The 26121-nt window shown below is 35.5% G+C and overlaps 1 protein-coding gene across 1 annotated transcript in view; it reads left to right on the forward strand.

Moving 5' to 3' along the window:
* The window catches only part of TNKS (tankyrase), a 91582-nt gene that overhangs the window by 25307 nt on the left and 40154 nt on the right, over positions 1–26121 (forward strand). Inside the window, exons 4-8 of the mRNA XM_039345213.1 lie at positions 8415–8451; positions 9048–9123; positions 22457–22551; positions 23855–23921; positions 24940–25126. Coding sequence (XP_039201147.1) covers positions 8415–8451; positions 9048–9123; positions 22457–22551; positions 23855–23921; positions 24940–25126 — 462 coding nt within the window. The remainder of the gene's footprint in view (positions 1–8414; positions 8452–9047; positions 9124–22456; positions 22552–23854; positions 23922–24939; positions 25127–26121) is intronic.

Raw genomic sequence — 26121 nt, forward strand, 5'->3', positions numbered from 1 at the left:
TTGCAGTTGATTAATAATAATTCTGTTAATTCTGATAGTGTTCAAGTGATGTTCCAGATGTTTTGGGATTGTACCTAAGGCACTATTACTATTGGTACTACTTTCTTGTGCCACAGTCGTTCTATTTCTCTTTGCAGGCTTTTATGTTTTGTGATTTTTCTCCTGTTCTTTTACTTCTAATCTGCTGTTTCTAGGTATTGCAATGTTTATATCCAGACTTTTTTGTCTTTCTTATCAACAGTTGTTAAGCCTGGGGTGTTATGTGTCAGATGCTTATCTGTTTGAATTCTACAATCCCAGAGCACTTTGGCTTCTTCATTTTCTATTACTTTGTCTGTTTTGTCATTCAACCAGTTCCTGCTTGCATTCCAATGTGCCCTTGTTGCTACTTTTTTATGCCATTGTTTGTGACAGCTAACTAGGTCCATTGTTTCTTCAGCTTTTTGCAGAGAGAACATATGCTATCTATGACTGTCTTCTTAATTCTGGTTTTATATGCATTTGTTCTTAAAGCTTGATCTTGTGCAGCCGGAATGAATCCCTCTACCTCTTTTTTCAGCATTCTTGCTATAAGTTCTTGCAAATGTTACCTGTTTTTATCTGCTTTGCCAGTAGTTTTTTTATGTAGTGGCCATTTAATATGATTGGTAACTCAGCCAGATGTTTACATTGGGTTTGGCATTTTTATCCACCTATCGAGTCTTTCCTGAGGACCTGGGATAGATAGATGTTGTTGTTTGATGATGTTAAAGGTATAGTTGCAGGATATAACCTTTTCTAAGTAAAGCTGCCTTCATTATTTCTTCCAGTGGTTTTGCAGCTGTTGGCCCTGGTTGCTTAGCCAACAATCCTGAGTCTTGTAGCCTATTTTTCACCAGAGGTCCAGTGTCATTCTTGTTGACCTAAGTCTGGATATATCCTTGTTGACCTGGACAGTGACCAATCTGGTACGGGTTTCTATAATTTACGCCTCACCATATCGTTTATGGGAGAGACAATCATCATCGGGCTTCTCCGATGAAACCTGTCCAACTCAACCTTCGCCTGAAAACATATGCTTTTGCTAAACCCGCCGTTCGCTTGCTAGCCCTTCCCCCCAAAACACGCCACTTGCTCACTCACCCTTCCTCGCTCGCTGTTCCTCCAAAAACAAGCAGCTCGCTCTATTTTTCCTCGCTGCTTCAGTAAGAAAAGTCTCTTTTCTTCTCTATCTGCCCCTTTTATACCTTCTCTTCTCTCTGCCTTCCTCCTCCTTTTCTCTTCCGGGTACACCAGAAGCTCCAATTACTACGTCGCCACATGGCAGATCCTGGGGATTCTGCCAAGCTCTGCAGCTCCAGCTGATCTCCTCCAGGTTTGTGCAGCTCTGCTTTAACTGGTTCCATCCCCCACTACAATTAGCTAGGGCTCGCGTACCACCAGCCAGGTGCTAAAGTACCACTGGTGGTACGCGTACCATGGGTTGAAAAGCCCTGCCCTAGAGAATGTCAATCCCCTTTTCTTTGTGACAGCCCCTCAAGTACTGGAAGATAGTTATCATGTCCCATCAATCCTTCTCTATCATAGGCTAGTTATACCTGGGTTCCTCAACCATTCATCATCTGATTTGGACTCCCACCCTTTATCATCTTTGTTGTTCTTCTCTTCATGCTTTCCAGAGTCTCAAAGTTATTTTTTTATGCAGTATCTAAATGTGGTCTTACCAGCACAGTGAAAAGTGGGACTATCACTTCTTGTTGTTTTGACGCTATCCCTCTGTTGATGCAGCCTAGAACTGCATTGGCTCTTTTAGCAGCTGCAGCACACTGCTGCCTCATGTGTCAATATCTGAATGGAATTCATATTTCAGAACACATTTGCCTATCATATTTTTCTAAATTTAAATAAAGCCAAATTTTAGGCCTACGCTTCAGTTTGTGTTTATCACCTTAAATATGCATTAACCCTTGCTTCCAATTTCCAGTAGTAATGTTTGAAAAGGTAATTTGAGACTACACAAAATCCAGACATATGGTTTAAAATTTGTCTTTACTAATATTATGTTACAGATATGAATTACAGATACTAGATACAGAGGAAAGACAACAATTCTTATTTGTTTGTTTTTAAGCATAGTCAAGGGGGAAAAAGAAAAAGAAACTGAATGAATTGAAAAAGAAAGAATTAAAGAGTCTCAAAATCCTAATAGGATCCAGGAAGCAGGCCTTCCCTATCATAGTACCTGCCTTCGGGAACTATATCCCGGAAGATATAATTGGCCCCAATTCTGATCTCATTTAAACAAGCCATTTATTCCCTCCCTCCCCCCAAAGCCTAGGATAGGTAGCAAGCCCCATGTGCAAATGTGCTTTATTTTTGTTTATTATTGTTTGGCACAGTTTTAAATTGTTTTAATGTATGTTATTCAGAGTAATTTTATAAATAAAATATAAAAATTACAAAAAGAATTTACAAACATTCACAGGAAAAATAAAATCAATCTGCTATTATTTTTAACAGGTCAAATTAGATTTGAACAGATGTAATGATAATGATACGAGAGTTTAAAAATTAATCAGTTGGCAAATGAATTAATAACTAACATAAATCTCTAGCAACTGACAAGAGTTTAAAGCAGTTCCTCCTTAACTTTATAGTCAGTCAGGTAAAATTTCATGTTTTAAAAACTTAAATTGAAAGAAATCCGAATTCTGAATATGGTAGAGGACTATCTGTAAATTTATTGTCCCTAAAATGTTTTTAAATTAAATTAAAGTCAGTATCAAGCTTATTTTTAGATACAAAGTTATTTTTGGCATTGATACATACTCCCAAAGCTTAATTTGCCAGTCCTCTCCTCAAAGAATTTATTGTAACTTTCAGTGACAAGCATAGAGAAACTTGATAGTGCTTATATGTAATATATGTAAAGCTTATAGTATGCTTTATAAAAATATAAGGCTTGGTAACAGAAATACAACTGGCCAGAAAAGCAAATCATTTAGAATTTGTTTCATCTTATCTTTCAAAATTGTTGAGCTTTGTGATATGACTACCAGAAGAATGATCAGATCTATGAAGATTCTTGCAGTAATTTGTTATGTTTGAATTCAGCATTAATCATGAATCTTGAACCTCAATTTCTGAATCATGTTTCAGTAAGAATATAAAAGTTCTAGTAGGTGGCCTGAATTTTGTGTTATAAACATTTCAGATTCAGTCAAGTCTCTAAATATGTTACATTGGTTTTGTAGTTATTTCTGAAAAGTTTGCTTATTTAAATATATTGTTTTTTGTGACAGAAATCCTTTATAATTATTTTGGCTTCTTGTTCAAAATAAATATCCTGCATCTGTGAGAGTAAATTCTAACAGCAATTATGTTCCTCAGAGTCATGAACATGAAAGGTCATTTCAGTTTACCAAAAGCTTTCTTCATATTGTGAAAATTTGTGAATACTTTTCTGGTTGATTTTATCAGTAGTCAAAATATATCTACAATTCTTCCATATATCTTTGTAATAAATTCACTCTGAGCAGGATAAATTAGGTTTCTAGTAAAAAGACGCTCTAATTTTTCTGCGAGGATAATCATGAAAAGTTTAATCCATTTTCAGTAAGGAAATAAATCTACGTGGCTCTAGATGGTTTGGATTGTTTCACTCCTTATAAAGTAGAAACATATTTGAGGCCAAAAGTACTCCTCCACTTTTTCCTACAGAATCCCAATTTGCCATGGAATAAGTTGAAAATTATGTCATCCACCATTCTTCATCTTTGATGTATAACTTAACATATTATTGCAAATAGTAAAACAAATGAAAATGGCATGGATATAAAAATTGGCACCTTAAATGTTAAAAGACTTTATTGGATATTAGTGATCTCTCAATCAGATTATTTTAATTGGTATCACAAATGCCTTCAATCTCATAATCAGTCACTCAGTCAAAGTGAATGGAGAAAAGTACTGAGGCAATTTGTGTCATTGTGTGTAGCACAGTGAACATGGATAAGAATAAGAAAACAGTTGTCTGTGGAGGAAATGAAGAAAGTAATAACCAAACATGGTAAAGGCTCCAAAACCATCTCCAAAAAGGTTTACATTCCTGTGACTATGATTATTAATATTATGAAGAAATTTAAGATCCATGGGAATGTAGCAAACTTCTCTGGACATGGCTGCAAGGGGAAAATTATCCTCCCAAAAAACAGAACGTTAGTTGAAATAGTGGAGAAAGAACTAAGAAGAACTAAGTAAACAACTGTCAAGAACAACATCAAGTTGCACTACCTAGGTGAAGGACCTAAAGAGAACCCATTTTTGAAAAACGGATACAAAAAATCCAGACTGGAGTTTGCTAATTTGAATGTTGACAAGCTACAGTCCTTCTGGGAGAATGTCCTTTGGACAGATGGAACTAAATTAAAGCTTTTTGGTAAGTCATAGCGCTATGTTTACAAAAGCTTTTAAACAAAAAAAAAATACCATCTCTATTGTGAAACATAGAGGAAGCTTCATAATATTATGGGGTTGCATTGCTGCTTTCATGATTAGGAGCCCTTACTCTATGCAGCAGAGCACCGTGAAATCAGAAGGTTATCAAGGCTTTATGGAATAAAACATAATGCCCAGTGTGAGATGTATCTTAATCACATGTCATAGTTCTCCCAGCAGAATAATGCTCCAAAACATACTTCTAAATTGAACCCAAGAATATAAGAAGTGCTTGACTGCAGTTATTGCTCAAAAGGTTGTGTCCATTTCATTTGCATTTATTATTTAGAAGAATATGTTAAGTCATATATTAAGAGCATTTGGACTATGGAATTGTGGCCTCCGGCAAAGAAGGAAAGAGTGCTTGAAGTTGTTATACCTTGTTCATTACTCTAGTTGATGAAAGCCTGGAGTGGTTTTCATCAACTTACCTGCAGCATATGACAATATGGAATATTGCTACACAAGTAAAATAATATCACTGGAGATAATAAGCTTACCAGGGTCTTTGGCAGCTTCCTCCAAAACTGGAAATTTTATGTGACCCTGAATGACAACAGTAATAGTAATAGTTAACAGTAACAGAGTTGGAAGGGATCTTGGAAGATACCTAGTCCAACCTCAGTAGATGGAGGATGCAGAAGAACAGGCTGCCACAAGGAAGTGTATTGTCTCCAATATTGTATAACATATATACAAATGATCAACCTTAAGTAACACTAAGGCTAAAGTCAGCTGAAGGAACAATATCATCAGGAAATTGATAAACTACACACGGGGAGTTCAACTATCTATGTTTCACACATCAGCTTTGGCCTTGAATGTCTCTGCAGCAGAGTATGGTGCTTCAGTGTGGGGCGCATCTGCACACATGAAACAAGTTGATATCGCCCTCAATGAAGCAATATACTTAGTGACAGGTTGTCTCAAACCTACTCCAATTGAGAAAATATATCCTCTTGCTGGCATTGGCCCACCTAAGATCAGGCGAGAAGTAGCAGCAAATGCCAAGAGAACTAAGCAAGAGAATGATCCTTGACATCCTTTGAATGGACATATCCCCCAAGCCCTCCATCTAGGAACAGCTTTATAGCAAGAACAAACATTCTTGAGAGTACACATTAAAAGATGGAGGAAGGAGACTATCGAGCAAGGAATAATATTAAAGGAGGATATGGCTAACGGATCTGACCTCCCTTGTACTACTTGGAGGACCCTGAATAGTTTGAGTTGGAGTGCCTAAGTGTAAAACTGATATGCTCAAGTGGAAGCTCTTAGTGGATAACAATATGCTACGTGAAGATGGGGATACACAGAGCCCAGCCCCATCTGCTGATATGTCATCTACTACCAAAAACATATACCGATAATGGCTTATTTTTGGCCAATGACAGAGCCAAGCAGGTGGCTTCATTCTGACAGTTTAAAGTTTGATCTAGATATGGAAGAAGAAGAACCCTAGTTAATGGTTTCATCAAACTTCATTTTAAATTTTTTCATTGCACAGAAATGCAGTAGAGATGCTTCTGGTCCTGGAGAGCATTGCTTCCTTTGTTTCATTTTCTGTAATACTGTAGCCTTGTTAAGTGATTTTTTTTTTGATGATGTGTACATTTCATAATCAGCATCTGAATACTGTGTAATCTCTTTCAAACTTTATGTTGGTTTTTCATATATTTGAGAATTAAATTTAATAGAATGCTGTATCATCTCATCAATAGTTCAAATAGATTGCTACTATCCTATAGCGAAGTGATAGATCTTTTTCTCATTTCGTAAAACAACAGTTTCTTTGAAATCTTTATTGAAATTCACTTTTTTGTAACTTATTTGCTTCCAGCGGTTTATAAATCATTTTAAGCTTTTGTATAATATCAAGTATTGGTTTCTGTTTTGTATTGATTTTGATAGCTTTGAATCATTTGTCTATCCATCAATCCATTTCCATAAAACAAATATAAGAGAAGTACATCATAAAGCAAAACAAACAAAAAACACAGAGGCCAGTAAAATAAAGAATAAAAGATGGCAACATTCTTTAACTGACTAGAATGCTCACTGAAGTTTTCCTTTCTATTGAATGCCAAAGAAATAAATAATCCTCTCAGAAATGCTTCAGATTTCCATACTGTGAATAGTTTGTTTGGAAGATGCTCTTAAATTAAGGTTGACACTTCAATTTATAGCTTTTTGTAATAATAATAATAGGCCATTCAATTCTACTTTTTCAAGTCAGTGATTCTTTGGTGCAATATTACATTTGGAATTAAGTGTTGCAACTTCTTTACATTTAAGTAATAGCGAATTAAATATCCAGTGCATATCTATCCTTGAATTAATGTTAAGAGAAGGGGAACAATATGTATATTTTTCTCTAAAGGGTACTTATGTCTTTAAACATTTAAGGAAGAAAGTAATGACATAGAATCTATGATATTTTTGGCAATTTGCAGAACTCTTTTGGTATGAAAGACATTTTCGTGAAGAATCCTGTTAATGTTTCCAAGACTCAAAAAATAGCTTGCAATTTCAAGATGTAATTGAAAAAAAAAATCACAAGATATTCTCTAGTTATCTTTTAAAGCATAAATTGAAGCAATTGTAATTTCCATTGTTCAGTTTGAAACCTTAGTAATAAAAATATTTCTGTTTCATCTGGAATTTTATGCTCTATGATAAGTTCCTAATATATATTAATACTCTGTTGTTCCAGCCAGAAACCACATGATTTTGACCTAATATTTACATTCTAACACATTAATATGATCTTTTAAAAATTGTATTTCATAAATACCTATTTATGCATTCTCATTTTTTCTTCTCCTCTTTTGAATGGGCTATTCAATCTCTTAATCTTTGTTGAAAAATTTATTAATTTGATCCATGAAGTCAGCGATTAATTAAATGTATGGGTAGAAAAAATTTCTAATCCAGTTTTGGTCTTCTGTCTGTCTGTATCCTTTTGTTCTTGTTCTGTAGTAGTTCACGACTCAAGCATTTTCTTAGCATCTTCTGTGGAGAATATAAAAGCTTTGCCATTCATAAAGACTCACAAAAGAAATGGAGTAATCCACCTGCATTTAATATTTCTTTCTTGGAGACAGGTTGCCATTATTAACACTATTCTGTTTCTTTGAATTCATAAACTTTTACTCTGAAATGTCTTACCATTAGATAGAATGCAAAAGTATCTACTACAATTTTTATAAAGATTTCAAAGACTAAAATATTAAAACTTTCAAAGGCAGTATACTTAAGATATTTAGTGGATAACATAGTGAGATAGAGCTAAATTTCAAGGTATGAATTTTTCATTCTTTCCAAAAGATATGAAAACAGACAACCATTTGAATGGATGATTTTGAAATGCTATTGTCAGAATACTTTTGTCTTTCCCACGTGTTTTATTATGGTTCACTAATTCTCTTAAGGTAACAAACATTTACTTTGGACACAGTTTTAATAACCTCTGAAATAAATCTATTGCAAGATAATTTTGAGGCTACAAATGGTTCAGACCTTATTATTATGTACCTTTTAAAAAAAGTCTTGGGGTGTGTCGGTGCCTTTATGCTATACTAGTGTGCTAGGAGATTGAATAGGAAAAATGGGGGAGGAGACACTGTACTCAGCTGCCATGCTGTTATCAGAGGGATTGTTTCTGGACAGAGGTTCAGCATTCATTGGTTGTCTGAAGAAAGCCATTTCATCTGAGGATTGGATAAGAAGCTGCGTCAATTTGCTGCCCGTCTCCAAGGCACTGGTGATGCTGCCTTCACAAGCTGACTAACGTCACAGCTCCATCACCCAGCGGGGTGTGGGCTTGCTTGTTCCCCCCCCCCCCCCGTTCTCTGTTTAATTCTGTATTTGCTTCCTGCTGCATTTCTTCATCTGTCTTCTGCCAAATGCTAACAGCATGATATTTTGCAATCATTTAGGTGAATACAAGAAGGACGAACTCTTGGAAGCTGCTAGGTAAGTGCTGTTCAGAATACAAATGTATTGTTTTTGAAGAGAGGTGGGAGAAATCAGGGTGAAAATGGGTTTTTATGATCTGTCATGTTGTCGTTATCTTTTTATAAAATTGGGCAGCTAAGCAGTTAACGTGAGTCTTTTGGATTTAACTACTTGCAGAAAGCTAAATAGTTGCTTGTAATTCTACAATATACTTACAGTCAAATTTAGACAGAATGCATTTCAAATTCTATTATGTTTAAAAAGCATTTTTAATGAGAAATTTTACGTTAGGATATTTTTTTTAATCCTCTACCTTATGGATTCTTCATTTACATATATGTTATAGAAAAGCTTGAGCGAGAGGCTGGAAGCTATTTATAGTGGCTTGAGGAAGATTGCAACAATTTGGGAAATGTATATTTATTATATTTAAAATACGGTAAATTATTCTATCATATATGTTTATATAGGCATATATTTAAAGGAAATAACTGAAGCAATTTTTTTCTAAGTTAAAATGCACACAAGGTGGATTGTGAACATGATGTTAATGTGAAACTCCATTTCATATATTCTGTAAGGGACTTCCTCTCCCTTCCATTTCTTCTTTGCAGGAGTGGCAATGAAGAAAAACTAATGGCTTTATTGACACCTTTAAATGTGAATTGCCATGCAAGTGATGGGCGAAAAGTAAGTCTCTGTAAATATAAATCTGTTGAAATTTTTTGGCAGCTGGTCAGCATATCTTATCAGTTTAAACGTTTGATAACCACCTGGGTTTGTGGATTGTAATTAGGGTCTCATCACATAAGATTGAATGATGTGTACAATATTGATAATTGGAAAGAGGTACATGCAGTTGACTGACTGCATTTTAAATAACAGCCCGGCATTGTGCTTTAGAATGTTCATTAATAAATATAAATTGTGAGTTTGCGTTTTGTTAACTGAAAATGAACAGTTTTCTCTGTGTGAGTATTCTGGCTGTGAAAAATAGGGTTTCTGTACTCTAGCTTGTTATAGCCAATTTCAGATCAATTTCATTAATTTTGTTGGATATTCATTCCAAATTTTTATAGTCTCACTTAATTGTCTAACTGCAGCTTTACATAATGGGGAATTAAAGTATATTAATCGGTATGAAGTAAGAAAAGGAAGACGTTATACATTCAGAATTCTAATTAGATTTTCCTTAATTTGTGTATTATTATAATCTGATGTAATAGATTCTAGTCTCATAGTTTACCTGAGTTCACACAGCATGGTTATTTTGTTGTTAGTGATTCTTAGTATCCATCAATTCTTAATAACTGTCTGAAGTGGGTAATCAGGTACTTCAGCTTCTGTGACTGAAATGTCCCCAGGTAATTTTGGGGGAGGACATGAGAGATACAATTTGGGACAGATTGTGGCTCGTATGCTGCCAGCAGACTGTTTAAGATTTAAATTGTTCAAAGAATTTGATTAGTAATTCAGTGCAGTGAAGATTTAAAAGAATATTTTGGATACAATTCATAGCCTAAACACACTTTTCCATAATTCAGTATTTATAGCTCTTACATTATGCTCATATACATTTAGTTATGATTGGTTTAATTATGGTATGCATATATAGTGTATATATATCCTGTTAAATGAAGCAGAACTAAGTAATTGACACTTAGCCAGTGTTAGACTTCGTACTTCTTCCTCTAAAATAGCTGATTAGTTATCTTAGTTTTATTTAGATTAGAACAACCATCAGCTGGATTAATGCTCAAATCATGAGTTTTGAAACTGTGTGGTTCAACCCCTGGGCATTTTAGTTACTCCATATTTTTGGTCTGCCTTGACAAACCAATTCTCCATTCTATTATCTGGTCCATCATTTTTGGTTGTCACAGTGATTGCCTCTGTACAAAGTGGCCCCCACACTCCTTAGTCTCTCAAGCCTGCCACAGCCCATTTTGCTCACCTACCCTGCCTACCACCACCATTTTTTATTCTTCGCCCAGCAGAGTAGCAGCTACGGGCCCAGAATTTTGACAGCAGTCAGAGCAGCAGAAATGGAAAGGAGTGAGCAAGAGTTCAGCTTTTTTAGATTTGATTATCAGTTGCTACAGGACCAGTTGCTACTGTATGTTGCTGATATTTGGAGGCCCTTGGCTTTTGCTTATGTTAATAATTGCTAAATGAGATCCAAAGCAGCACTTAATCCAGGACAGTATTAACTGTTCAGTAATCAATAACTAATAACTAATTAATAGGACACTATTAATTGTTCAGCAATGTTCTGAAATGCACAGTATTTAAATGAGGGAAGTGTTTAGGTGTTAGACTGTTTAAAAAGTGAAGCTGTAGCAGAATATAAATAGGTCTAAAATGCCAGAGAACAGAAATAGGTTAAAAATTAATTAAAGGATTTAATAGATTAATTAAAAGGTTCAATTAATAGGTTAAACAGTTATTCTTAAGAACTTTTAACAATCTATAGTACATCACTGGACCAATAAGGTGAGCTGCCATGTCCCATAATGACAGTTCTACTGATCTGATATGTTAGCTAATGATTGCTAATTTGACTTTTTAAATTATTATTATGAGGGCAACAGTTGGATTTTATTTCTTAGATTACTAAAATTAAAGCTGATTGTGTCTTTCTGTTGCTTAAAACCATATTGTCCATGCAGGTCTTGGATTTGCTCATTTAATTCCATCTGCATAACGTTTGACCTATGTTTTGTCAAGGAGAACTCTTTTGCTATATACATGAGCATTTGTAATGGATGCTCATGCTTAGTCTACTCATTTTATTATAAGAGTGAGGTTGCATTTATTGAAGAAATACACATTTAAGGGAATTGTTCTAAACACAATTGCTGTGGTGATGTCAGGAGTTCATGAAAACATTGTGTAGCTTCGTGATTTGTTGGCTGAAGGAAGGAGAATGCAATCTACTATTTCTATTAAGAGACTGCCTGTTTGTAAGTGTGGGTTGTCCATAAGTTCCATAAGTTGGACTTTCTTAACCTGAGGACTACCTGTAATCATTGGGGTCCAACACTGAATATCTCTTACATTTTCTAATACAACATACGAAAAGCAAAGATTAAAGATACCTTTTAAAAGACTATACTGGAAATTACTAAAATAATAAATGTAGGGAATGATTCAGTTTAACAAAGTAGGTGATACACAAAGTGTTAACTTTTGGGCACCACAATAAAGAAAAAATAAACTTAAAATACTGCATCTTTTAAAAAAAGGAAATCATAGAGAGACTAACTATCTCAAGAAAACTTTCTGGTTGACATAAAACCAAGTTGTTTGTGGTCCACAGTGAAACCACATTTAATATTTTAAAAACAATTTCACTCCATTCAAGTTTTTTGAGTTTTTTTTACTTCTTACCCAAGGTTATCTTGTCTTCACTGATAAACCAATTAATTATTCCAAGTTTTATTGCTATTCTTCATCTATATCAGTGGTTCTCAACCTGTGGGTCGGGACCCCATTTGGGGTCGAACGACCATTTCATGGAGGTCGCCAAACAACACAGTCTGCCATTTTCCCCCCCTTTTCCTTAGCTGTGCTACTCCCTTTTATTCTATTGGCTTTTGAAAGCCAATAGAATAGACTCTCTTGAATAGAGTCTAATTCTATTGGCTTTCAAAAGCCAATAGGAATTGTCCAGGCTGTCTCTGCCCTGCTGAGCCCGCCAAAAGTCCCATTCTGCAAACGGTGCTGCACCAGTTGAGTAGTCCTCGACTTACGACCGGTTGAGTAGTCCTCGACTTACGACCGGTTGGGGGGTCGCGGCATTAAAAAGGTTGAGAACCACTGATCTATATTATAAAAGATTATCTCAAGAATTGCCACCTTCTGCTAATTTACTTTTTATTTATTTCAGAACAAAAGAATTTTACAACACAAATCATCAGGATTTGTTTTATATATATATATATATATATATATATATATATATATAATATATATATATATATTATATATATATATATATATATATATATATATATATATGAGAGATTTTTCTTAGACTTCTGGCTTGATTTTCACAGCTTATCACTTAAATGACAATCATATATAAATGTTTTCTCTCCCTCTCCCCTACAAAGTAAGTCTGTATATATAGAAGTCTGGTATATCAGGTGGCAACAAGCCTAGAGGCCTCCTTCTTGATACCTAGAATTCTGTGCCAGAAGCATTGATTCTATGAGTTATATTGGTGTGTTAAATTATGCATAGTCTTATATGTAGTCTCAAGTGATATAATTAAACATGGGTTTGTTATTTGAAGCTTTCTTGGCCACTAAACTAGATTCCCCTCCTCCCCTACTATTTCCAAGATGTCTTCCAATCCCTAAAGTGTTTATGGTGCACGATGGAGTTTACAGAAAGTAAACTGCAACATCTCTGCATTAATTTGTCTACTTGCTTTACATTTCCGAAAAGGATTTTTCTCATATTACTGCACAGTACTAGAAATTAGAAAATTAAAGCAGCTTGATGCACAAATGATTGTTCTTTTCATGGTGAATATACTTAATAATGTAAACCCCTTAGTAGGAAAGACCATAGGGGATGTGCCACCCCAGTTTAGAGCCAAAACCTCTGCTTACTTTCGGCAGAGGGACAGAGTTATTCGAGTGGACCTCAATTCAAAAATTCTTCATTGCTTTTCTTTAAATAGTCCTTGGGAAGGGGCAACTGTTTCATCTTTCCTCCATTATCGGATGCTAATTAATTCCCTTTCAAGGTATTTCTAGCATGTGAAGTACAGTACTAACTATTGTGATATTACTTGAACGGCCTTCCTCTTTCTCCATGTTGTAAACATACAATTTATCTTAATTTTAATATTTTCTGCATACCTAAAGAAGGATGCTCCTGAAATATGGGGAAAATATATAACGCTCTATTGTTTTCTGAACATCATAACTTCCATGTCTCCTCTAATGAAAATATACTATTTTTACTTGTGTTGCATTAACTTACGCACTTGGAAAACTAGAATAAGATTACACATGGACATAAGGACATACTGTGCGTACACATACACATAATTTGAAAAAAATGTAAGGCAACGGACATGATTCTTTTACCATACAAATAATCCTCGCCACCCTCCCCAGTCCCCTTTCAGTGTTGAGGTTTTTTAGTACAGTTTGTCTTTTAGTCTATGATGACTCAGTGAATTTCAGGATTGGAAGAGTAACAGAATAACAGAGTTGGAATGGACCTTGGAGACCTTCTGGTCTAACCCCCTGATCAAGCAGGAGACCCTATACCATTTCAGACAAATACTACTAATAGTAGACTTTACTGATTAGTTTACCATATCAAAGCATGAGCATCAGCCACATTAAAATATAACAAAATGAGATAAGGTATGATATGGTGAAATAGCCCGGGGTGAAATAAAATAGACTAATATATGGTAGGTAAAATAGGATAAAGATAAAAGAAGACAGGTAATCTTTGATTTACAACTGTAATTAATCCTGGGATTATGTCATGGTGGTTGTTAAGCAGGTCACCATATGACCATGCCGAATTGTCAAGTTTTTTTATAGTGGCTGTTAAGCAAATGCTGCAGATGGTGCAGAACAAAGCAATTGTCTATTGTGGAATATCCAGATCTGAATCTAGCCTGGTCTTCCACTAATATATTCTTTGCCCAATCCTCTATATTCTTCAAGAGTTAATTTGCATACATCTTAGCTGTTATATCTATAAGGCTTATGGATGTGTAATTTTGGAAGTCTTCCTTGTCTCCTTTTGTATATATGGGAAATATGGTAGATACTATCCAGCCTCCTGGAAAGAGGTCAGTGTTGTCTATATATGTAAACAGTAAACAGCCTGCCAGCAGTGGAGTCCACCAGTCAATATGAGTCCTAAAGAGTTCTGGGGATAGCAAATTTTCACCAGGTGTCTTATTAGGCTTCAGTAATAAATGTGCTTAATTTCTGTCACCCATACTGGTGGCTGAGGAGGAAGATTATCAGAGATTAAAAACTCAGTAATCTTTTTTTAATGATAAATTAGCTGAGATAGGGATATTAACTGTATTACACCCCTTCAGCATGCCAGATGTGATGTTCCAAAATACGACTGAGTTGAACCCCCTTGCTGACCACACTGTACAACCACACTGTGGTTGTGCAGTGGGTCTTAGTGGCTATTTCTTGTAGTTGTATCTTGGGTTTAACATCTTGACATGATTGCTTGGTGTAAGGTTTCTTTGAACCAAACACATAGCTGCTTTTAGAGTCTTTTTTGACCAAGAGCAATCAAGGACGAACCATTTAGATCTTGTGGGCTGTCAGTTCCTAGCAGGCAATTTTTCGATTAATTTTTTTTTTAACATTGGCATACCCAGTAAAAATTGCATTTGGACCTTGAATAGTTGTAACACTATTTTCACTCAAGACTGGGCCCTCTCAGAGTTCACAGAGTTGGCATTTGCCTTTGAGCCTCCTTTTTTGTCTCACTTCAGGTGGGCAAGTAGCCTTTTATTGTGTGATACAGGCAATCTTATATCAGAACTGCCATAAAATTTTTGGTACTGCAATTAATTGATGGTTACTCTCCTCCCTCGTATAAACTTGAACGTTTAAAAATAAGTCGGATTTCTCTGTTCAGACACAATGTAATCCTAACATTTCCAGTATGGAAAGTAAAGGATATATGAAGCAACTGCCTGCCAGGAAATGAAGATCGCATATATAAGTCAAGGAGATCAGTTTAGAACTCACCGTGTTCTCTGGAGTGCAAGGGTAGGCCAGATGATATGCTCGGGTATGATGCCCAAGTGGGCATTATCAAGCAAACTCACACCTACCCTAGCATTAAGGTCTTCCAATAGGATCACAATGGCTTTGGGGTGTTTCATATTTAGTTCTCTGATTGTCTTTTCTAATTGTACCCAGATATCAAAGGACAAGTAAGAAAGACTGGAAATAAGAACCTGGGATTCACCAGTCCTGCTCTGTGACTAATTATAGTCACATGCAGGTTAAAAGTCGTAATTCAGATATGATAACTGATGAGAATGCAAAGAGAAATTTAATATACATAACACTGTTTGCATATAAATTGTAAAACTTAATTTTTCAGGGAAGCAAAAGAGGGGGCCCATTCCAGACATTCTTAGCAGATCGTGTTATACTTAGCTGGAAAATGTTTTGCTGCGGGAGATTCAAGAACCCTGTAAAATAGTCCTTATTTTAGTCATGAAAGAAATAAGATGATGTAGTGATACTAGTCCTGATTCAAATTTCCAATCAATCATGTAACATTCTGAATGATCCTTGAGCCAGTTACTATACAGTATCTCAAGATTCCTAGATTAAATAGCTGGAGAAAAACTGGAAGAAAAACAAGATATAAATGTTATACATAAAGGGCCTTTTAATTCAGGCAGGAAAAAAAATGACTTCTTGTTTGCTTTCATTCAGTTATTTCTAAAATAACAATTTGTATAACTTGTTACTGGCAACTTCCCGGTAAAATGCTTACTAGGTTTTCTCTTTTTGTTAAGGCGATTCTGTTTCAATTGTGATTCCTTAATTTTGTGTTCATTATTGTTTGAGTCCCAATTACTAATAGGTGAATAGAGGGAAAGGCTGTTTTTTTGCTTATTCTCTCTACTTCTCCATAAAAGCTGCTTGGAGATTTGGAGAAATATGTCTGAGATGGTATTAAAGGCTGCAGTGGGCAAAGTAAAAAGGTAAAAATATCTGTTCTTTCAGTCTTAGCTTCAGCTGGCTCTTGATCACTTCCATGAATAGATTTTTTTTTTACTTTTTGAAAGTTGGAGAAAAGTTGTTCAGCAGCCCTCTTATCAAGCAGTTATCTTGTCCTGATGCAATTTTTCTGAAGAAACAGATTTTTTTTTAACCATTGTTGTTAATAGCATACTATACTCAACCTAGTGTTCTTGAGATGTTTTAGAGCAGGGCTTTTCAACCAGTGGTATGGGTACCACTGTGGTACATTGGCACCTGGCAGGTGGTACGTGACCATCCTAGAAAAGTGGTAGTGGGGGAGGGGAATGAGAGGAACTGGTGGCAGCACCGCACAAGCCTGAGCGAGAGATGGCTGGAGCTGCAGGGCTGTCAGGGCTCAGCAGAATCGCCAGGATCAGCGCTTCTTTGGGACTGTCAAGGCTCAGCGGAAGCGCCAGGATCAGCGCCAGGCTCCAGCTGGAGCTCGGCGCTGATCCTGGCACTTCTGCTGAGCCCAGAAGAAGCGCCGATCAGCTGGATTGTTGCAGCATCCCCAGGGTCTTGTGATTAACATTCAGATGCTTGGCAACTGATTCATATTTTTGACGGTCACAGTGTCCCAGGGTCATGTGAAATGACCAAAACCTGCTGCAACCATCCAGCAGACGGGGAGGAATAAAAACCAAATACACCCCCCCCACACTGCTGCTAATCCTCAACAGAAATGCTCACAACAATGAAAACCTCGGACAGGAGGAAGAGCGCCGCCGGGTGGGCAGGCAGGTGTCTTGCTCGGCTGTGACTTGTGGGGCACTTTTTTCAATGCCATTGTAACTTCGAACAGTCACTAAGCGAACTGTTGTAAGTTGAGGACTACCTGTACTTTATCACTTTTTTCCCTTTTTTTTTTTTTTTTTGGTCATCAAGTTTTTGACACCTTGCTAGGTGGTACTCGGATGTTGCCATATCCTAAAAGTGGTAAAATGGGTGAAAAGGTTGAAAAGCCCTGTTTTAGAGTATAATCTGTGATAATTCGGTTATGTTGTTTTACATTGGAAAAGTTGAATTTGCATGCACCATACTCTTAAGTAAAGTACAGTCTACAGTCTGTAGAGTGTAGTCATTCTCTAGTACAGGGGTGTCAAACTACCAGCCAGCGGGCCAGATGCATCATGCCGAAACCATGCCCACCCCAGATCCAGCAAAGGGGAAAAAGGCGCGACACGTGGCGACACGTCACGTGACATTGGGAGTTTGACAACCCTGCTCTAGTAGTTGAATTCCAGTTCAAATGGCCAGCCAGTTAAGTCCACAAATTTATTTATTGCTCCTACATTTTTCCTTTGTTTTTTATTTTCTAGATGAATGTATCCTGATGTCTCCTGAGTATACTTGTGGGATCAGTTTACTCAGAGGAATTGCTCCCTAATGTACCTCTTGTTTCTCAGTGGTCCTGTCTGAAATTTTATTTTAATCTTTCAGTAATCTCAATATTCAAACTGAGTTGCTGTAACAGATGGTTATTCTGTTAGATTTATATTCTGTCTTTCCTCCATTGGTACGGTAAGTTGGGCTGAATGATTATCCCAAAGTCACCCAGTGAGCTTTCTTTATTTAGGGTAGATTTGAGCCTATTGCAATCCATATCTATCACACTGGATGTGGTAAATTATTTGCATGGATTACTTGATCACAGCTGTTAAGGGGCATGTATTTTTCAATTTTTGTCATTTGCACTAATTTCCTACTTTCATATGTTTCAGATTGAAAAGTTACATTCTCTTATTTTTTTTAAAAAAACTACATATTTAGGTTTCTTCATCATGGTATATAGAATTGGAAGGAACAGTCTAGTTTAGGGGTAGGCAACCTTGGCTTTTTTAGGACTCATGGACTTCAACTCTCAGAATTCCTGAGCCAGCACAGATGAAGTCCACGAGTCCTAAAAGAGCCAAGGTTGCCTACCCCTGGTCTAGTTCATAGATAGTGTCCAATCCCATCCTTTGTGCAGAAATCTAAATCAGACTCTTCCAGTCTCTACTTGAACAATATCCAGTAAAAGATAGTTTCAGATTACCCTTTGTGGGTCGGTGGGTGGAGTATCAACCCTCTTTTATTGTTTTTTCCCCCTTAACAATCAAGTGAAATCCATGTTCCTATAAATTGATTGATTTCTTTCATGTCCCACATTTTGGGACAGTAGAGAACAGGTTTTGGTTTTCTTCTATGTAGCATCCCTTCAAGTATTTGACGAATGGAGGGAGGCTAGATTACAACTTTAAGATTTTAATTTGTTACAAGAACTGAAAGGCTTACCGTATATATCTGGCACATCAATTTGCAAAAGTGGAGGGGTGAGTTAACCTAGAGCAAAAGCCTATTATTAAGAAAGATGTGTGCTACAATAAAGCATTTTGTAGTTACCTTTTATGCTGTGGTGTTTCCAGTCCTTGGAAATGAAGAATCCCCACATTTTCCTTCATTAAATGTAATTCTTTTATTTTCTCTGATCCATCAACATTGTTTTGTTTTGCTTTATTTTCTGGAGTTTGGTTCCAAATGTGACATATGCCATTTCTACTTCATCATGAAAGTCAATAAACATGTTAGAGAGTACTGGGCTGAGGACTGAATCATGACACACTATACTCAATATCTCATCAATGTGATACTGTTGATGAGCAGTCTTTGAACTCAGTTTTCAGATATATTCAATGAAATGTCATATTCTTAGCTCATGCTTTATTAGTCTGTTAACAATGTTATGGGGTATGTAAAATTGTATACCGAACTCAGTATACACACACACACACACACACACACACACACACACACACACACACACACAGAGTACAATATTAGTATAGATTTGTTCTGGACAAATCCACACTGAATGCAAAGTTTTCAAGATGAGGTAAGATTTTATTATGGCCATAAATCAAAAACAGAAAAGATTACTATAGTAAAACACCACAGTTGTAGCCATCACAGAAGGACACAGTTTGGATACACAGTATAATAAAACTTGGCAATATTTAAGGACATAAAATTGTGTTTGTTATCTGATAAGTAATGTGAATAAAATAAATTAGACTTTCCTGGGATTTTAGAGAGTAGAGTCAAGATCAGTTGCAAACAGGTGTCCCTACAGAAAGGGCAATATAACCAGCAGTGTATGTCTTCTCATATATTGGTATTGGAGTGATTGGGCCTAGACCATCCTTATCATATTTTTGAAGAAAGGCACACTGGTTCTCCAGAATTTTTCAAAGATTATTATATAGAAATTCAGCCAGATCATCAATAATCTTACTAGTGCCTTAAGATGCACATTATCTGGCCATGAAACTTTGAACTCATTCAGTATAAATGGTATTCCCTGACCCTATTTCTTTCAACTTAATCTCTCCCTTTGGTATGCACAGTTTGATAGAATACCTATCTTATTTTTGAAGACTGAGCAAAAATGGATTAATTCTCTCTTTGTTACCTTTTAAGCCTGTGTCATCTTCACTGACCATATGGCATACTGTTTTCATTGTTTTATTTTGAACATAATTGAATAAGTCCATTTTGGATCCTTTGCCAACCTTAGCTCATTCTTAAACATCAGTTTTTCTGAAACCATTTCTGCAGTTCTAACTAACCTGTCTTCTTTTCTTTGTAAATTCTGTATATATCTTTTTAAATTTGTTTTATTTACAGTCCCAGACACATCAGTGTATCTTTTTATTTTATTTTATTTTTCCCAACATTTTCATAGCAGCCAGATTGCCTTGTTCAGTATTCTGTTTTTCTCTTCTGGGAATTATTTGTTATTCTGCTTCTAGTAGCTCCTTTGACAGGAACTCCAGTCCACCTTGTGTTTCTTTTCCCATTAATTTTTTCTTGTGCAGAAAGTTCCTTAGTATTACTCTCCATTTACTTAAATCTGTATTTCTAAAGCTGAAGATAGGATTTTGATTATATCCAAGTCTAATTTAAAGTCAAGAACTCAGGCATTACATAATCAGTTTCCTCAACATTTCTGATTTTCCAATTAATTGATCTACCATCTTCCATTATCTAGTCAATGATAACTGATCTGAGCCTTCTACCACCCTCTGGAGGACAAAGTTATCAGCAAGAGAGGTCAGGAAGAATGATGGAAGATCTTAGTGCTTTTTTATTGTCTTATAGGTTTCAGTTACTTTACTTCACTACTGCTCTTCTGAGCTCCAGACTCTAGTTCAGGGGTGTTAAACTGCTGGCCCGCGGGCCGGTTTCATCATACCAAAGCCATGCCCACCCCATTGCTGGCAATGCAAGAGGAGTCACAGATATGTTGCAACACATCACGTGGCGAGTATGACACCCATGCTCTAGTTTGTGTTTATTAGAGGTAACAGTGACATCTGGAGTTGTTTTAAGATGGGCAGCTATATTGAGGGATGGAGGGATGGGAAGGAAGGGAAAGAAAGAAAGAAAGAAAGAAAGAAAGAAAGAAAGAAAGAAAGAAAGAAAGAAAGAAAGAAAGAAGAGAAAGAAAGAAGAGAAAGGAAAGAAAAGGAAAGGAAAGGGATAAAGAAGGAAAGTTTTCCTGTCTTGCCTGTTCTAAAGTGGTTAGCACTACATGTTAAAGTTGCCTTGAATTAGTTATTTATCCAGATAATTACATTCAGTCAGAAAGCAGAAAGTGTTGAATGGTGTTTATGAAATTAATTTTATTACTTTTCTATGCTGTGTGAAGCAGATTTCTCGTTCTAATTAGGGACATATTACAAACATCTGTGATTTTGTTGACTCTAGGGGGCTTTATTAAAAAAAAAAAAATAGAAAGAAATCCCATCCCTATTACTGGATAAAATTCTTGATGTTTGAGGGTTTTGTAGCTCTTCCCCTAATCCTAATTGTGCCTGCAAAAGATAATGCCCAATTGAGATCCCAAAGTCTCCAGAAATCTATGATACAGAATTCCTTTTCTGAAATTATAATTTATTAATTCATGCTTAAATATTTAATACTATAATTGAAAGATTTTTCAGTTCATTTACACAGTTAACATGCAGCCTTACATTTTAGGGAACTGAATATAATCTGAAATTGATCATTGTTGCTTTCAGTGTTGTGTCCTGGGCTTTGCTAAATCTTCCTATGGATTCCACATTTACTGTGTGCCACATTAACTATGAGAATGATTAATAATCAAATCATAGTATAGCTTTTTTTTCAACAGGCAAAGACTAAAGATTAGCCCCCTCAAAAACATTAAAGTATTAAAATGGAAGAAATACTGAAAATTGTGGCTTCTTGTTAAAAGATTCTTGAAGCTACGTTTCTGTGGCATTGCTTGGCATGTTAGCTCTATAATTTTGTACAGGCTGAGAGGAAGAACTCACATGGAAAACCCAGTGATATTGTGATCTTAGTGTCTTGAGTTTTTATACACTATGCTGGTGATGGAAAGCTATTTTAGTCTCGGTGACAGAAGTACAATATTGTGTTTGCCGAATAGGCAAAAGGCGTCTTCAGAGTATAATAGCCAAGTAGGACATATTGTGTCTTGAATTGCAGCCAAGAGAGAAGTTTATATTAGCCACAGATACCATAAACCAGGCACAGAAGACTGTCTGGCTTGATTGCCCTGTAATTGAGTTTCTTTAGGGATCTTCTCCCTAGTCTTTCTGTAGGATAAGCCTGGTATGAAACCTGGTAAAAGCAGAAAAGAGAAACCTCAAGAAAAATATTGGCTGCCACAAAATAGCAGGGTAAATTGTTTGTGTAAAGTATATTTTAAAGCTGTTTTTCCATATTTAAAATATATTTAGTTGATCTGAAGATTGTAAACGCCATTTTTTAATGTTTAAAATTTTTTAAATATTCATGTTATTCAGGACTAAGAGCTTAGAATTTTATTCTTCAGATTTTTTATGTATTGTTTTGAAAACAAAATGATAGGGAAGCAGAAAAAAGTGAAAGCCAAAAATAAAAATACATGGTCAAAGAAAAAAAAAATCATATATACTGTAGATTTTTTTAAAGAAAAAAAAGTAAACAAATACAAAGAAAAAATAAAATTATGTTACTTCTAGCCTTTGGTAAGTCTACCCACCCCCTTTTTTAAAAAAAGAAAAAGAAATCCTGTCCATTTCAAAAGTATTTTGCCATAGAGGATGAAAAACTGCAATTTGAGTTAAGTAATTTGATAATACAGACTCAGCTGGCATTGTTACTTGTAATTATTGTATATCAATATGAAGACTTGGTTTACTTGGAATATGCTTATGTTCTTCAATTGCTGTTTCTTATTACAGTCTACCCCATTACATTTGGCTGCAGGATATAACAGAGTTCGTATAGTCCAGCTTTTACTTCAGCATGGTGCTGATGTCCATGCAAAAGATAAAGGGTATGCAAAATTGTATAATTTGGTTTTGATAGTGCTAATATGATGTAAGAGGAGTATGGGTGAAAGCAATAATGACATTTACACAAGATTCATAGTTACTGTTTTGAAGCCAGGCAAAACTCTTCCCTTACCCCTAACTCATTTAAATCTGGTTGCTTTTGTTTAAATTTTGTGTATATTTGTAATTTCTGTTTCCTTCATTATCCTCTGTTTTTTTTTTTTTTTTTGCTTTCCACCTTAGCATATTTTATTGCACTGTATATTTGAATTAATAATATTCTGGGAGCCATTCAGATGAATTTAGCATGATTAGCAGTAAAAATAAGATGGAATAGAGTTGTTAGACAAATTCATGGGAGTAAACCATATACTTTGCATGTATTCATGTTGTCACTATCTCATATAAGATCTGGACTGTCCACATAGTGGTCTTTTCTCCATATTTAAATGTAAATAAAATATACCATTTGTTTATGGCCCAGATATGGGGAAGATATTTAGACAATAACTATCACTCCTCTGTAATTTGTGACAGCAGGGTCGTGATAGGGGATTGGACTTGATGACCTCTCGGATGCCTTCCAACTGATTCTATTCTATTAATTTGATTTAAAATATTCAGTTGTATCTATAAATTTGCTGTATTCCTTTTTCTTGCCTATGAATGGCACGGATAGCCTCAGTTTTAAAGTTCTGTTGTGTTTGTCAACTTGTTATGGAAGTATTGAGTCCTTGAATGAGCTTAACTTTTTTCTGCAGTATTCAAATTTAATATATTCTTAGAAGGCATGTTAAATAGTTCATGTAAGACTGAAGCAAGGTATTTTTTACCTAACTGGTTTATTTGAAAGTTTGAGCTTTTTCCAAGAAGCAAACTATGTTTCGGTTTTAGATAGTATATCACTATTCCAACTTCTGTTTGAAACTGGTTCATGAAAGTTGGCTTATTTTACTCATGTTTTTTACACCTGAAATTCTGAGTGGAATAAAAATATAAAAACTATGAAGTAGTCCTTTAGAATATATGTAAAACATGTCCTTCAATGAAATGTAACTGTATATACACAGCAGTAAGACAAACAATAAGACCAAAATAGAGAACAAACAAAAGAACCCTTAGAAAAATGCCACCCCTACACTTATGCAGGCAGGAATCATTAGAACTGTACAAAGCTTTAAAAATAAACAATTTGCCAAATGCATTAACCCAAGCAAAATATTAAAGCAGATAAAATATATGGTACAGTGTAGTAAGAATTATTTTTCTCAATAGTTAAACAACGTTTTGTTTTCTTTGTTATAGTGGACTTGTGCCTCTACACAATGCATGTTCCTATGGACATTATGAAGTTACAGAATTGCTGTTGAAGGTGGATAAGTTAATAATTATGTAATTATGTGAAGACTGTCATTAACGTGTTATTCTGTTTACAAATTATAGGTTGTATTGCATGCGAGATAATTTGTATGCCTTTGTGATGTTGATAAAGAAAACAGAGACCTCCCTGTTCCATATTTTAAAAGGCCACTTCTTATTTGAAATAATTCATCATTATAGAACACTTAAAGCTGTCACCAATTTTAGTAAATTATCCAAAAAAAAAAAAAACCCACCTTTTACTAGAACTCCGGTCTAATTTTACTAAGTCAAAAATGATCACATTCCTATTCTATTTTCTCATCTATATTGTAGAACAGATTTATTTATTTAGAAAATTTACATGGCTGCCTAACATAAGTGAATAACTATTAAAAACAAAAATGAAATTAAATGGAATAGGAAGTGCCACGGTATTTTGCAAGTAACTCATAGCCCCCAAAACTTATATAGTGGATTTCTTTAGCAGGCAGGCCATAACACCTGAAAGAAAAGCCAAGCTTTGATGGCCTTTTGCAATCCAGCCAGTCAGGGCCATCCAATTTTGGGGGAGGAATGGAGGAGGACTGTTTCATTGGGCAGGCACCATGACAGCAAAGGCATGTCTCCTGAGTACCACAAGATGGCACTGTTTCATAGAACAAGCACTACTGTATTTGCCCCAAGCCAGTCATCGGGTTTGTGTTATTTCAAGTTGAGAAATAAAGGGCTCTCACGTGCTATATATATCAAGATTTATTGTAATTTGTCTGTTATACCAGTTAATTTTTGTAAACAAATCTCATGTGTTACTCTCGCTCTTTCGACATCCAGCAGAATACATTTGTTCAGATAATGAAATAAAATGATTAAATTACTTCATATACGTTAGATAGAAATTCTAATAATAAGATTTCTATCACATAAGACATTTAGCCTAGTGTATTTAAAACTAAAAAATAATTATAATATTGACACAACATAAGATGCCTGTTTTCTTTTCCTCCTGTTAACATGTCCCTGTTCCTTAGCATGGAGCCTGTGTTAATGCAATGGATCTCTGGCAGTTTACTCCATTACATGAAGCCGCTTCCAAGAATCGTGTGGAAGTTTGTTCTCTATTACTCAGCCATGGTGCAGATCCAACATTAGTCAACTGTCATGGCAAGAGTGCTGTGGATATGGCACCAACACCTGAGCTCAAAGAGAGGCTCACCTGTAAGTATTACTATGTGCAAGGTTTTATCATTCTCAGCAAGACTACAGAATTCATTATCTTTTCTACAGTATTAAAAAGGATATTCTGTTTTTTAAAGGAAGGTTGATCTGGTATCTCACTTTCAATTGATGATTTTTGGGTAACATTGGAGAAATTTAAAGGATTTATGCCTATGTATTTTATGGTATTTCATCATATTTATTAATATAAATTTATTTATGTGGCCACCCATCTCGGTACTATGACTCCAGGAGGCTATCAAAAATTAAAAATTACAATGTAAGAAAAATACATAACTAAAGCACAGAGTGGCTACCAAAGATACCACATACCAGCAGTGTTGGCTGAATTGCTATCTCAACTCCTATGCCCAAGAAAATAGCCTGGTCTTCAAGACTTTCTCAAAAGTGAGCATAATCAGGGCCAACCTAACCATATCAGTTATAGAGGTAAGGTTTTAATTTCTAGCATAATTCCTCATCACCATCACTTCCTCATTATTGGGAACAATAAAGCTTACAAAACAAAGACCTAGGAACTTTGTAGAACCTAAGATGTTTTTGGTCCAGCTTTGTGGTGCCACATTGCTCAGTCAATACTAAAAAGAAGCCTATCAATAGGAATATTAGCCAGTGTTCTGTCTAATGTTTTCAGAAGTGCTATTGTCTCATATACTGGAGCTAATATCATAACCAATAATCATTGAAAACATTAAGTTTCCATACATTAGTTGTCCTTCCATGCTTTTCCAACTGACTCATATAGGTATCACTACGTATCTGTGTGACAATTTCCATAATTTCATAAAGCACTTGAGTCAGGTGATGTTTCCTTTTGTCAGTCTTGTATCGCCTGTTCTCAGCTATCCATTTCTACTGGTTGATTTTCTCCATACAGTACATAATTGTGTATATTGCTGTTATGACTCCATATCTTATTTACAATTTCCATCTTTTCTGGTCTAAAAGATCCCAAATGAAAAATCTGCTGGTAG

Source organism: Crotalus tigris, unplaced genomic scaffold (genome assembly GCF_016545835.1).
Source record: "Crotalus tigris isolate CLP2741 ecotype Arizona unplaced genomic scaffold, ASM1654583v1 scf7180000017946.1269602, whole genome shotgun sequence".
Lineage (NCBI taxonomy): Eukaryota > Metazoa > Chordata > Lepidosauria > Squamata > Viperidae > Crotalus > Crotalus tigris.